This window comes from Danio aesculapii, chromosome 23 (assembly GCF_903798145.1).
Source record: "Danio aesculapii chromosome 23, fDanAes4.1, whole genome shotgun sequence".
Lineage (NCBI taxonomy): Eukaryota > Metazoa > Chordata > Actinopteri > Cypriniformes > Danionidae > Danio > Danio aesculapii.
Window position 1 is genome coordinate 43,192,992 of NC_079457.1, and position 14,595 is coordinate 43,207,586.

At 36.3% G+C, this 14,595-nt stretch overlaps 1 protein-coding gene across 1 annotated transcript; it reads right to left on the minus strand.

The window, feature by feature from the left end:
- Positions 1 to 1,339: 1,339 nt before the first annotated feature.
- On the minus strand, positions 1,340 to 14,595 carry lrrc38a (leucine rich repeat containing 38a). Its single transcript, XM_056449433.1, has 2 exons — positions 13,478 to 14,595; positions 1,340 to 2,384 (listed from the first exon to the last, which is right to left on the minus strand). Exons 1-2 carry the CDS (start codon positions 14,103 to 14,105, stop codon positions 2,140 to 2,142), a joined length of 873 nt encoding a protein of 290 aa, XP_056305408.1. The 5' UTR covers positions 14,106 to 14,595; the 3' UTR covers positions 1,340 to 2,139.

Sequence of the window (14,595 nt, forward strand, 5' to 3'; positions counted from 1 at the left end):
TAGCTGTGAAACATCATCTCTGAATGTAATATGCTCAATGTTCAATGCAAAGGGAGACATTGACTTTTACAGAGTAAGCTTAGCAAAGCCTACAGCGAACAAAGATTGGGCACAACAAAAAAATACATCTGGGTTAGTGAGATCACAGGTTACGAGCATTCACCATGCGCATACACGATGACCAGCAAAGGGGCGTGGCCAGAGGTGCTGTAATGTTATAGCAGAGAAAGCTAAAATGCCGTCCAAACGCTGCTGTTTTCATAGAACTTGTTCAGTTTCTGTATTTGGACTTCCAAAGGACCACACAAAGAGAGAAGTGCTTACAGTTTAATTTTAATTATGTTCCAGATAATTCTAATAAAAGATATAGCTAACATTTGACAAAGGAGAACTTCCAAAATTTCCCCCATTTCAGTGCTGGATTCAGCTAAAAACTCCTCAAAGAAGGAGCAGCTCCAACCATAATAGATGAAGCTGTGGATTGTGAGCCACAACCTGTAAACTTTTTTCGTTGTTAAAATTGATCTATTACATGCATAGCATGTCTAGCGTTAACAGTATGTTGTAGCAAGGACGTAAACAATGGGAAATGCTGTTAGGTATGGTTTAACAATTTAGCTACAAACTCATATTTATACGTCAAACTGCTGTAAACAGCAACAATCTTCAGCAGCGCTGCAGTGTCTCTCTATGTGACCACTGTCTGTGAGTTCTGCATCTCAAATAACAATCTTGCAAAACATATGTGAACATTTTATACTACTTACACATGCTTATTCCGAATATATGTGAAGGACACTTGTCAGATTTTATTTAAAGAGCAGGCGTGAGGTTCAGCTGTGTCCTTCCTATTTTCTGTCTGATTCAGGCCTCAACTGATACAGCTAACAGCTATTCCGAATGACAGTATTTATAGAGCAAAGACAAAGCGCTTGCTTGTAGGTGTATGACGCCTTTCCTGGTAATGTGGAGCCAATTTGTGAATTACAGCACATTATGTTAGCTGACCAATCAGAGCCTCTTGAGGGCGGACTTTTGGAGGAACTAGGAAATATGACAGTCGTTTTCATGTTAGCTGAGTAGCAGTATATTAAAGTAAGATATATTTAAAAAAAAATAATGTGATTTTTATACATATGAAGCATGAACGCACATTGCTTTGCATCTTTTAAACACAACCAAGCCTTAAAAATACACTCTGGACCACCCCTTTAAGCATTTAAGTTGTTTACATTTTTGTCAAAAAGTGGACAAACTTGTGCGCAATGTGAAAAGCACATATGTTTGCAAAGAATATATATTAAAAAATAATGATCAAGGCATTACTAGATCATTTTAAACAATTTGGCGTCAATTTTTATTATTTTGTCATTTTATAAAATAAAAAAGGAAAGAATATAACGAGACAAAGTTGACATAAAATGGACAAAACGTTCCCTTTTAATTCAGCTTTTAAATGACCTTGTTTGAGTATCACGATAACTGCGACCCATCTTCATCTACAGTTTTCTATATTGAAAGTCTGCATGAAAGTCATCGTAGATCACCAACAACAACAAAACATGTATTTATAATAGAATTGAATTGACTGGCGTCTGAACCCTTCTCTTGAGAAACACGTACGTCACAAATATGCTCATGTTAGTTCTTTGGTGATAAGTGCCATTGCGGTTTATGAAAAACTGGCTTACATTATGGCTCACTGGGATTGTGTGCAATACATCATCTATGTACTTTAAAGTGCAATTAGCTAAACCTTACTACAACGGAGCAAGATTCATGTACACAATACCAAAAAAATAAATCATGTAGAAAATACTAATCAACTCATTTCCATAAAAAGACCATTGTTGCTAATTGATGTCAAAATATAATGCTGAATACATGGGATAGTGGTTTCATGAACTGCATTTTCAGGAACAGTTTTAGTCTTAAGGCTCAATTCAATCATCGATGTTCAAGTATAAAAAAAACCACATGATGCTTCACAGCGAAGGTTTTAAATCCGAATAGTCGCACAGGGGCCTAATTCAGGGCTCTTTAGTCATGGAAATAAAGTTGTTCACCTCTTTATCCCAACCCTTGGCTTCCACTGAATGGTGCATTATGGGAAATTTGTAACTTCCATTGTGTCCGTCCTCAGTCCTCTGCCTCCTCTTCATCTGTCCTTTTGGATTTGAGCCGCTGGAAACAGTGGATGGTGGAGGCCAGAAAGAAACTGGCGATAATGGCTGCCACTGAAATACAAATCCCAGAAAAAATCACTATGAGATAATCAGTAAGAGTCAGCAGTCCCCGGCACTCCCGGAAACTGTCCTCAGAAAGATCGCTGAGGGACACCTGCTGCCCGTCTACTGGAAGAGAGCACTCCATACCCTCCAACCCTAAAAAAAGAGAAAAACACACACTTTTTTCACATTCCGTTGACTATAAGTATCTGTTAACACTTGATGCTCACTCTGTAGATTTCCTATTAAGTAACTTGTTCTTCTATCAACTAATTATTAACCAGATTTTACCAAGTATACAGTAAAACAAGTTCCTGGATCAAAATCTTTGTTCATCCTGGAGCAAAATCAGATTTGAAGAATACTGTTTATAGATACTAGTATTCAGCTTAAAGTGCAATTTAAAGGCTTAACTATGTTAATTAGACAAGTTATGGTTATTAGGCAAGTCATTGTTCAATGATGGTTTGTTCTGAAGAGACATTTGAAAAAAATATATTGCTTAAGGAGGCAAAAAATATTGACCTCAAAATGTTTTTTTTTTTTAAATGTAAAACTGCTTTTATTCTAGCCGAAATAAAACAACTTTCTGCAGAAGAAAAAATATTATATTCCTCCAACTTATTCTAAACACGATTACACCAAGTACAGTAGAACGTGTTGCTGGATCAATATCTTTGTTCATTCTGGAGCAACAGCCAATCAGATTTGAGGGATATGTTTATAGTTCAGTTGAACTTTAGGCTTTAAATAAGGATTAGGAGTTTATACACCATTATTAATCACCTATTATTTCCCTCTGATTTAAGAGGTTAGGGTTAAGTGTAGGTACGATGCCAAGTAAAGTTTTTGAACAGGAATGCTAATCCAGGAACACTGTAAAAATGATTAAATTACTTTAAAAAGTCAGTAAAACTCATTGTTTTTAAAGTGATTAGTTTACTAAAATGAGTAAACCCATCCTGCGGCTACAGCCAATCAGATTTGAGGGATATGTTTATAGTTCAGTGTAATTTTAGGCTTTAAATAAGGGTTAGTAGCTTATACACCATTATTATTCACCTATTATTTCCCTCTGATTTAAATAAAGCGATTAGTTGAGTGAGTAAAGTGAGTAAAACTTATTGCGTTTAAAGGTGATTAGCTTACTTTACCTAAAAAGTGGGTATACCCTAGCCTTAGATAAGTCAACTTAACAGTGGACAACAGTTTTACTCACTGTATTAAGTAACTAAATGCTTCAATGAAAATGTCTTCGCAATATTGTGTTGACCCTAGTCTAATACTTTAATGACTTTAATACTCTAAATAAAAAAATATATAAGGATGGTATATACACAGTTGAAGACAGAATTATTAGCCCACCTGAATTATTATCCCCCCTGTGTATTTTTCCACTCAATTTCTGTTTAATGAAAAGAAGACTTTTTTCAACACATTTCTAAACATAATAGTTTTAATAACGAACTTCTAGTAACTGATTTCATTTATCTTTGCTATGAGGAAAGTACATAATATTTTACTAAATATTTTTCAAGATACTAGTATTCAGCTTAAAAGTGCTATTTAAAGGCTTTACTAGGTTAATTAGGTTAATTAGGGAAGTTAGGGTAATCAGGCAAGTCATCCAGAAAGGTTCACAGCTTAAAACATCCTCCTCATTCTAAACAAAGCAATTATGTAATCAAGCTGTAAACATCTTGCTTGCTATTAAAGGGCATGTGGCACATCAGGGTTACATTAGTGCTGAGGGCAGAGTTTAGATTAATATGTACATGTAAATAATTCACAGCATGTTTAATCACAATAACAAATTAAACATACGAGTAAACCTGTAGTGGTGAGAAAACAACAGTTAAGAAAGCATCCAATAAAGATAATGATGTGGATGTTTGCACAAGCTCTGTAATTCGGCACTGCAGTGAAGACACATTTACAGTATATATAAAGCACTTTATACAGTAAGATTCAAATAGATACAGTTTAAATCAAGCAGCTTAAATCAAACACACAAAAATATCTGTTTATGTTTTTACGCACAGACATCTGTGGATTGATCTACAGAACCAGAAAAGATTTACAAAGCTACACACCTACTGAAGCTATTAAACAACCACCATTGATCAATGGGAGCGTATCAAAGGTGTTTACCAGCCGAAGTAAATTTTTCTATAAAATTCTCTATGGCCAGTGATTTTAAATTCCTCAAACAAACTTGAATCAAAATACATTATGGCCTGATTTTGTACAAAATGATAGTTTGTTTTTCTACTGTACATAAAAGTGTGAGGTAATTAAGTGATGGCAAAAGAGCTGCTTCTTTAAAGAGGTAATGGTGTTTAGTGAGGGGTGATAGCACATCAAAAAGGAGAGGTTGAAGGTTTTGGAAAGCAACAGAAAAGGTCTGACATAGACCAGTTTAGTTTCTCTATATATATATCCTCCTCTCCGGTTCACATAGGGTGGTGAAATAATCCTTTTTTTGAACATGATTAAAAATAATAAATGTTTCCTGTCGCCGATTACATTTTATTCCAGCAGGTGTAACAGTAGTTCTTTAATATTACATGCTGCGCTTTGCTTCTGTCCTTAAATGCACATTTTTTGAGGTTGAAAGCGTATGAAAGTGTACTTCTGCATGTTTTTTTTAAGCTTGTTTACTGTTCAAAATGTCACATAGCAGTATTTAGACATTGTTTAGTTTTTTTATTTATTAAAATCAATGAGGACATACAAAGTACAAAGACTAGTTTTTGGTCTAGGGAGGAAGTTCTGAATGACTACGGTATCTGAAAAATATTTATAATGAAAAAAAGTGATTTTTATTATATGACAGCTTTAACAGAACATGGTGAATCTTTTAATGAAGTGTACGTGGAACATTCAGTTTAGTCTCTAATGACCAGTGTTCAGTTACCGGCCTTGTATGAGTTTCCGAACCAGCTCACATGTCAGTTCCTTAATGTCACAAGCAGACTCGGTTGCACAAAATCATGCACATTATCTGAGTTTGATTTCATATTCAGTCATTTTAGAAGTCTCAACACCTTTACTAATTAGCATATCACACATCATATGATGATAGATTGAGGCCGTGCTGCATAAAAGGTATGGGTTGATTTACTGCATTTAGAAGAAAAGAGGTTTTCAAGCATCAAAACAATAAAAGTATAATAGCTTTACTGTTTTTTATTTCAGTAAATTAAAAAAGTTCAAAAGTTAAATGTACCCCCCCCCCACACACACACACACTAAAGCAATAGTTTCTAATCCCCCAAAAGACCTTTTCGCCTCCCCCTAATAAACGTTTCATTTTAAAAGCTTTTTAATTTCAAAATATGCTGAATTTTAGTATGATCACTTAATCTTTTATATATTTTAACAAGTACAGGGCAGAATAAGTATGTTGACATTATTTCACCCATTTGTGGACATTTACATTTTACTAACAGTTTTTATTTGAAACATTCGACATGACATTTTACTTGCATTAGTAGCATTATGGGATGTGCCAATTACTTACAGTACAAAGAAAAAACTGAAGTCATTGCATTTAGGAACAGAGATGAGGTTCTCAAGGTGAATGCGTACCTTGGCTCTAAGGGTCAAACAACAAAACATATGCTCAAGAATCTTAGTGTTATTCTGGAGTCAGCTATAAGTTTCAGTAGTCATGTCAAAACTAACTAAATCAGCATACTATCATCTCAAAAACATTGCAAGAATTTAAGTACTTTGTTTCCAGTCTTAGAGAAACTTGTTCATGCTTTTATCACCAGCAGAGTGGATTGTAACGGACTCCTCACTGGTCTTCCCAAAAAGGCAGTACAAAAAGCACAAGTATTTTAACAAGTACAGGTCAGAATGAGTATGTTGCCATTATTTCACCCATTTGTGGACATTTAATTTTTACCAACCGTTTTTATTTGAAACATTTGACATGACACTTTACTTGCATTAGTAGGCTTTCTTTGTGTATAAATTTTATTTTGCTAATTAAATTTGATGGATGCCCTATCTTTGACCCATGTATATACAAGCGTTAAAAAGTTTAGCTAAAGGTTTAAAAGATGAATGAATACTTTTGTTCAGCAAATATGCATTAAATTGATCAAGTGTGACAGTAAAGACATTTACATCATTAAAAATCATTTTGATTTTAAATAAACACTCTTTAAATTTGTTCAGAATCCTGAAAATACTGCATTTCAACTGTCCGTAAAAAAATAAAGTCCCCATGCAATCAAAACTAACTGTGATTTCGTTAGCTCACATTGCTAGTTTTGTGGTGAACAATTCATCTGCGCATGTCATTAAAAACAAAAAAGTTTGCTATCTAATCTTTCATTAAAATCTGAAAATGCACTTCCTGTTTTTGTTTTTCAGTTAAATTGTCAGATTACATATATCTTAGGAATTAGGCCTCACTAACATATTTAATAACGCTGCTTCAACTGTCAGTTTTGATAACAAAAAGAAATGGTGATGAGGAGGAGTCTGTTAGGTTGTACTGTAATAACTCTTCCCAAACCCCTTTCCCAATCTTTCAGAATGAAATTCCTACTTTACTACATCCAATAACCATCGCAGTAGAAAAAACAAGCCACGCCTACTGTTATGTCATTTAATATTTTGTTTCTCTTTGAACTGTCACATTATGGAAAAAAATGGTTGCAGCTTCCAGTTCATGTGGATTTTAAGCAGCAAAACCATTTTCAACATTCATAATAACAATAAGAAATGTTTCTTGAGCAGCAAAACAGAAGGATATGAAAACTGGAAAAGTGGCCATCACAAGAATAAATGACATTCTACAATCCTTAACTAGTTCAAACCTCTGAATGCTAATCTACTGTTAATTACAGATATTTTTCAGCGGTTTAATTGATTTATCATTTCACACATTTTAAATTGAGTTCATATTTCTCATTTAATTAAGTTCATCTCTTTAAATGCCATTTGATGCTCATATATCCAGCATCAAAGTATAATAAATGAGCAAGCAGACTTTATTAACCCACATAAAACCCAAGGCTATATACAGTACACTATCAGAACATGTGTAATAGCACTCAGGGCCATTACACATAAGTGCTTTTCTGATGATCGAGTTACACGTAGAATGAGTCTGTTTTCCTGGTTTGCACTGAATACTCATGAGATTTGACACGTCTGTTTGAGATGAGGTTAAAAATATGAAAACCCAGCCACAACAAAACTCTCTGGGGTCTATAATGATTCTGTATTAAACATCTCGTATTATAATGTAGTCACAATGTGCCAAAAGTACAACAACTACTCTATGGTTTTTAAACTACAGGCTTTTTGGCTGACTAAATTAAGACTACATTATAGTGGAATTTGAGTTTTCCATACATTTTAAATATTGCATGTTGTTTCTGTTTCACATTAGCAGTAGCGTGACTTAATGAATTACAAATACTCAAATTACTGTAATTGAGTAGTTTAAAATATGTACTTTTACTTAAAGTTTGAATCATGTCTCTGTATTACTTTATTTTCTCTTGTCTACAAGGATTGGATAAGTAATATTCAGTCCTGTGATTCCTTTCCAATCAAATCACACAAATCATATAGAAAATTCCACCAGCTTGACCTCAACACTTTATAAAAATAGCAAACATTTAATATGTGGAAGCATAAAGAAGATTCAAAATTGTTCCACGCAACAACAGATTGACTGTTTAGACATCCTGTCACTGATGAGAAGATGAAGGATGCCTGCTGTATGATGACTGAAATCACAAAATAACCTTAAACATTAACTAAATGCACTACAGAACGTTACGTTTTCAAACACATGATTACATAAACCACCTGATAGACACGCATACTGTAGCTTGATTGTCAGTTTTTGAAGTGCAAAACCTAAGAATTAATGTATCTTCACAGCCAGATTTTGCACTTACTGTAGGTTACTTTGACTTTACTCCGCATATAAATGTATCAACCTAATTAACCTTTGTCGGCTTATAAACTCATCTCACATTTTAAATTTTTAGTGCACGGATGGCAAATACTGTCATTTAACTTACACTTAGGAACACCCTTCAAAGAAAATACATTTTTAAATTGCAGTGTACTGTATAAGGTGGAATGATTTTCAGTTTACTCAGTATTTACTACTGGAATGCTTTTAGAAGGGCTACTTTTTACACATACTTTGAATAGCATTTAGAACAAATACTTTTACTCTACTTGCACTACATTTTTTGGCAAGAAATAGTACTGTACTTCAACCGGAGTATGATTTTTCAGTACTCTGTCCACCACTGCTTATTAGAATTACAATAGGACATATGATTTTCGAATCTGCTTGGCTGATAGCCGATATTCTGCAATAACAGCACTCGTACAGCCTCTTCATCCTTGTACACATGACAAGCAGAGGAATAAGCTCACTAGAGTTTTGGACAACAATGTACTTTTGAGGCTTTAGGCAAGAATGTAGTTGTTTAGATTGCAGCTATGCATTTTATTTATAAGGATAGTGCCTATTTTTAAATATTTATAATTTCAGAGATTCAGGGCATCGGTGGACATCATATTGAGAAGAGCTAAAAAAATTGACAGCTGTCATTTCGCAATAAGATGGCAACAGAGACCACATAATAAGTCCGTAGAGGGATAAAAGGTCAGCATTTTCTCTGCGTAAGTTTCAGACTACAACTGAACAAATCATTATAGAACAGGTAAGTGACATTCTAAGTCGATCTCTCCCTCTATTGTATTTTGTAGTGCTGTATTTACACCACAGTAAACTAGTAGTGTTGGCTTTGGCTTGGCTTTTTAGGGGTTTACTGTGATCTCCCGATCGCAACATAGAAATACTGGGAAATCTCTGTAGACTGATGGCATTTCATGCTGTTCAGCCATATAATCTTAAAATGTGAGCAAAATCACCTGTTTTGTGATCACTTTAGACATTACGCAAAAGAATCAATAAATACAAGCTCCAAAGTGACGTTTGTGAATCAGCAACAGTTTCTGCTGTTTTAACGGTCAGCTGCAGATGTGAATGAATAGTGGAAGAAAGTAGTTCCTTGTACAAAAGAATTTTTGAAACTCTCCGCGTTTAAAAAAAAAAAATTATATACACGATTATGCTGTCAAACTCTTGTCCATATCAACGCAAAATTACACTCGCAGCTGTGCGATATGGCTGTATATCGTCACTGGTGGTGCACTAAGGGACTCTGCCTGCGGCCTCAAGCCAAAGCACGCCTCCCACCATTGCCAATATACAGCCATATCGCACTGTCTACTACTCATGTGGTATTGCTCAAATATATAATGTCTTCGCATTCCAAGCAATTTTGACTTCTAAGCTGAGGAGATAAATAAAACATAATAAATATATATTGTATAATGCTATATCAGTACTCAGAAATATGCCATACTAGCATACAATAACATGAAAAAGCATCATTTAGACATTTTTTTTTTGTATCCAGCAATAACACCGAGCTGCAGCTATGACTCAGAAAACTCCCATTACATAACAGCAGGATAAGATGCGAGATGGGACGCCTTCATTTCCCTCCCCATTCTCTCTCTCTTTATAGGAAACATTTGTGAAATTTTCCTCGTTGGTTTGTATTTTGATTTTCACAGAGGGAGGTTTAATCTCCTTTCAGCCGTGTGATCAGCGGCCACCAGATGACAGATTTAAAGCGGAACATCGCCTACGTAATACAGCCACGCTGACAGACAGACACAACAGAGCCACCTTTCCCTCTTTTTATTAAAGTACATTCACGCTCCAAACCCCTTGTGTTTCTGCATCACCGTTTGGAGGAAATGCTAAGACAAAAGAGAAATGCCAATCTCATTGATACACAACCGTTTTTGCTCATGTCATTGGTCAAAGTCAGCTGACATCATCATCAACCGTGTGAGGCGGTAAATGTGCATGACTCACTCCATCCAGAAGGGGTTTTCCTCATGCAGGGGATTCAGTGACCTCAGCTTTCTTTGTCGAGTTTGCCTGTCACGTGGCCGTTTGCCTATCTAATGTTTTCGAGCGTCAGGGATCCCTCCGAGCCAAGAGAACAAATCAGCAACACGCGCACACATGCTTTTGCCCATTTAGAAAATTCTCACAGCAGCCACAAGCTCAGTCAGCCGACTAGTGTCGTCTTGCCTGCTGTCACCACATATGTGTAACGAGAGGAGGACGCTGCCATGTTCTTATGTTCGCCACGGTGAAATGAATCAAAGCCTTTGTTGTGTAATACAGCTGGATGCATGAATCTCATTAGGTCTCTCTTTGTTCAGTTTGTGTATTGCACTGGATTGCATGAGATTGACTGATATAACGTACGTTTGCTGTATGTTTGTGGTAAAAGCGTGGCTTAATTGTGATATGAGGTATGACGTGGTAACCTCCCAGGCTCTGTTGACCTTTGAGGTTTTTTTTTTAAGTCATGTGTGCAATAAAAATGTGTAATTGCTTTATTGTGTGTAATTTTCATTTTATTGTGAAAAATACTGATGATATTTCTTCCAAATTTCAGATAAAAATGTCATTTAGAATGTTTTTTGTGCATAAATAAAAAAAAATGTGCCATGTTTTTTTTTTGTTTAGACAACCACATTTTTAACTTCATAAGAAAGGTGGAATAACCCTGATTTTCTATCATGGCAAATTAAAACATTTGTTATTCTGACCAATTGTCATAAATGACAATATGTGAGCTTGTTATCAGACCATAGAATAAAACAAATATTAACATTTTACTCAAACCTAAATTATCCAGTAAATCCAGAGAAACTGAGAATTTTCCATTGTTTAGTAAAGAAATAATATGCTTGAGACACTATAATGATGGAAATCATAGAATCTCCAATTACCAGGCAACTGAAATTGTGCCATCATCAGTATCAGATTCAGTGTTGGGTTGAATAATGAATGTAACATGTTCATCCGTACTCAAGTAAGTAGTTGGACTACCCAAGTCAAAGCTTACACTGTGGGGCGTTTTGAGCTGTTTTTCTTCATGCATTATTTTAACTAATGTGCATCTTTCTGTTCCGTTTTTTTGGCAGAATTTGTAGCATTATGTAGCTATACACTGATTGCAATGTAAATTTTTGAAAAATAAATAAATATATACACACAGACACTTTCATACCAAATGTGTAAATGTAATTTAAACAGTCGAAAACATTTTCAGAAATCTAAATTATAATGGTATTTATTTTTAATTGATTTAGTTGTTTAAACCAAAACAACATAATTATCTTAAGGATCCCCTGCTGAAAAATACAGCTTAAACCAGCTTAGGCTGGTTGGCTGGTTGACCAGCCTGGTTTTAGAGGGGTTTTGGCCATTTCCAGGCTGGTTTCCAGCCATTTCTAGCCTGGTCTTAGCTGGTCAGGCTGGAAAATGACCAGCTAAATCCAGCTAAAACCAGCTTGACCAGCCTGGTTTAAGCTGGACATAGCTGGTTTTGGCTGGGCTCCCAGCCTGTCTAGGCTGAACAAGCTGGTTTTAGCTGGTCATTTTAAAACCTGACCAACAAAGACCAGGCTGGAAATGGCTGGAAACCAGCCTGGAAATGGCCAAAACCCCTCTAAAACCAGGCTGGTTGACTAGCTAAAACCAGCCAACCAGCCTAAGCTGGTTTAAGATGGATTTTTCTGTAGGGTCAAAAGTAGTATTCTATAACTATATCAAAGTACATTATATCCAAGTTATATTATATCATTGCATTAGTATTAAGTCAATGTACTACTGTTCACTGTTCCAACTTCTATCATGTAAGTAATCTATAAATACAGGTGAAGTGTTGTTGTGTTGTTCATTAACTACTGCAAGGTCTATACCAACTACACATTTATGATTGGGTAAAAGTTCAATTTACAAATTCAACTAACTTTCCTTGTCTTCCTGGATACAAGAAACAAGCAGCAAGCACGGTTAATATTATTAATCTAAAAAAATTAACGTTCATTACGGATGTTCAAATTTAAAATTATACAGTCAGATGTCATTTCAGCATCTTTTCAGTTGCCTGGTAGTTGGATATTCCATGATTTCCATCATTATAATATCGAGCATATTATTTCTATTCTAAACAATGGAAAATTCTCAGTTTCTCTGGATTTACTGGATATTTTCGGCATGGGTTTGAGTAAAATGTTAATATTTGTTTTATTCTATAAAAGTCTGATAACAAGCTCAAATTTTGTCATTTGGAGCTATTTTGATTCGTTTTTTCAGATAATGGCAATTGGTCAGAATAACAAATGCTTTCATTTGCTGTGATTGAACATCAAGGTTATTCCACCTTTATTATGAAGAAGTGGTCGTCTAAAAATAAAAACATGGCATATTGTTTTACATTTATGCACAAAACGCATCTTTAAATAACAGAAAGCTACAGAAATAACAGCTATGAAATAATTCCATTATGATGAGTTTAATCCAATCAGGAAGATTCACACCAAAAAAGATAATATAGTATGTTGCTTTTAGTACTACATTTAAAAAACAGCTGAATTTGTAACACCACTACACGTGTTCCTTGTATAAATAAATATATTTTTTTATATTTACATATTTATAGCATGCGACTTACTATTACATCAGTGTTTAAAAGAGACACATGTTTGTGTGAAAAGTAACCTGTGTTTATATGGACTAGTGGGAATCCTGCATCCATATTTGGTTTTAATGTGGAGCTTAAATTGACCTTAACCTTGAACTATAGGTAACTGACCTAATGACCAACAGATACTGTAGATATAGAAGAGAGTAGAGTTCCCTCAGTTTCATCCTTTAGTTGCCACTCAAATTAACGTCAACAAAGAGGACAAGATGTGAGGAAAAAATTAGGGAACATGTGGTGTGGCATATGTTTCATGAATTATGCACAAAATATTCTGCATATTCTAGTGATCACCTACAGTGTATTTGACTCTCTGTGTTTTTCATTTCAAGGCATTAACCAATTATTAGCCTAACTCAATAATGAGACGAGTCTAGTTCAGTGATCAATAGGCTGTTATGGGCATCTATATGGGCATCTATAACCCAACCATGTATGACTAAGTCGAGGTCTAGTAGGTTTTATGGATTAACACTTCTCACCCTTGGGTGTTACTGATCTTTTGAAAGTTCCACACGTGAACCACCACAAACGGTGAGCATTCAAATGATTCATTCAAGAGGGAAAAGGGAATTATTTCATGCAGATCGGAAAAGCAATATTTAAGCAGCTTACCATTTGGGAGCTTGTGTTGATTCTCCAGAAGCCACAAAAAGAGTTTGGCAAAGTTGCAATTGCATACCCAGGGGTTCCCTTCCAGTCGTATCATCCGTAAGGAAGGCAACTGGCTTAGCACCCCAACGTCCAGGCCAGAGAGGGCATTACTCTCAAGCTCGAGCTCTCGTAAGGAGGTGAGGCCCAAGAAGGCGTCCTTGCTGACCATGTTCAAATATGGATTGTTCCCCAGCCGTAGCTTGATCAGACTACGGGACTCCCCAAAGGTTCCAGAGGGGATCTCAGTTAAGTTGTTGCTCCCCAGGTCCAGATAGACCAGCCTGGAGGATGTGCTCAGAGTTCCAGGCTCCAGCCTTGTTAAAGAGTTATTCCTCAAATCCAGATAGACCAAATCACTGTAGAGAACCAGGAAATCAGAAGGGATCCAGGGAATCCAGTTGTTAGACAGAAGGAGTCTCCTCACGTCCAAAGGGATGGAGTCTGGAAGACGGGTGAGCCCTTGACCTGTGCAGTCCACGGTGTGATGGTCCGGACACAAGCAGCTGGATGGACAGTTGTACCCGCAAGTTAACAAGGTAGAGGACAGCAAGGCAAGGAAAGGCTGAAGCCAGCGAACACATGAGAACATTGTCAAGAGGGTGCGAGGTGAAGGGGAGTTTGGGGGGGATTAAGAGAGGGAGGTTTGGAGAAGGGTAGAGGAACGGGGATGGGGTAAAGGTCAGGGGGTGAGATACTAGGAAAGGGGACAGGGGTGAATCTGGAGATGACTAGAGTCAGGGTTGTCGTGAAGGCATCTTTCCTTGTCTCCTAGATTGCAATCTACAAAGGCTCGTGCAGCGAAAAGCAGCTACAAAAACACGGATCTATGTTTTCCAGGAGATCATGTAGCAGGCAGTGTGGGTCGTGTGGCAAGCCGCTAGCTCTGAGCATGAAAGGGGAGGAGAGACAGCAATCGAGAGAATGTGGGGAAGAGAGAGAGAGTGAGAGAGACGGCGATGTGAGGGATTAGTGGAGGTAAACAGAGACGAGTGAACCACAGACTGGGAAGCGCTGGGGGCACCGAGAGGGGAGGGCAGTGTGACGATAGAAGGGAGGTGTAGCCCACTCGGTTAACCCAC

Coding starts and splice junctions, on each gene's coding strand:
- lrrc38a (XM_056449433.1), bottom strand. CDS start 14,105: ATGTTCTCATGTGTTCGCTGGCTTCAGCCTTTCCTTGCCTTGCTGTCC. Junction 2,385..13,477: donor TCAACACAAGCTCCCAAATG/GTAAGCTGCTTA, acceptor CTCTTTTTTTAG/GGTTGGAGGGTATGGAGTGC.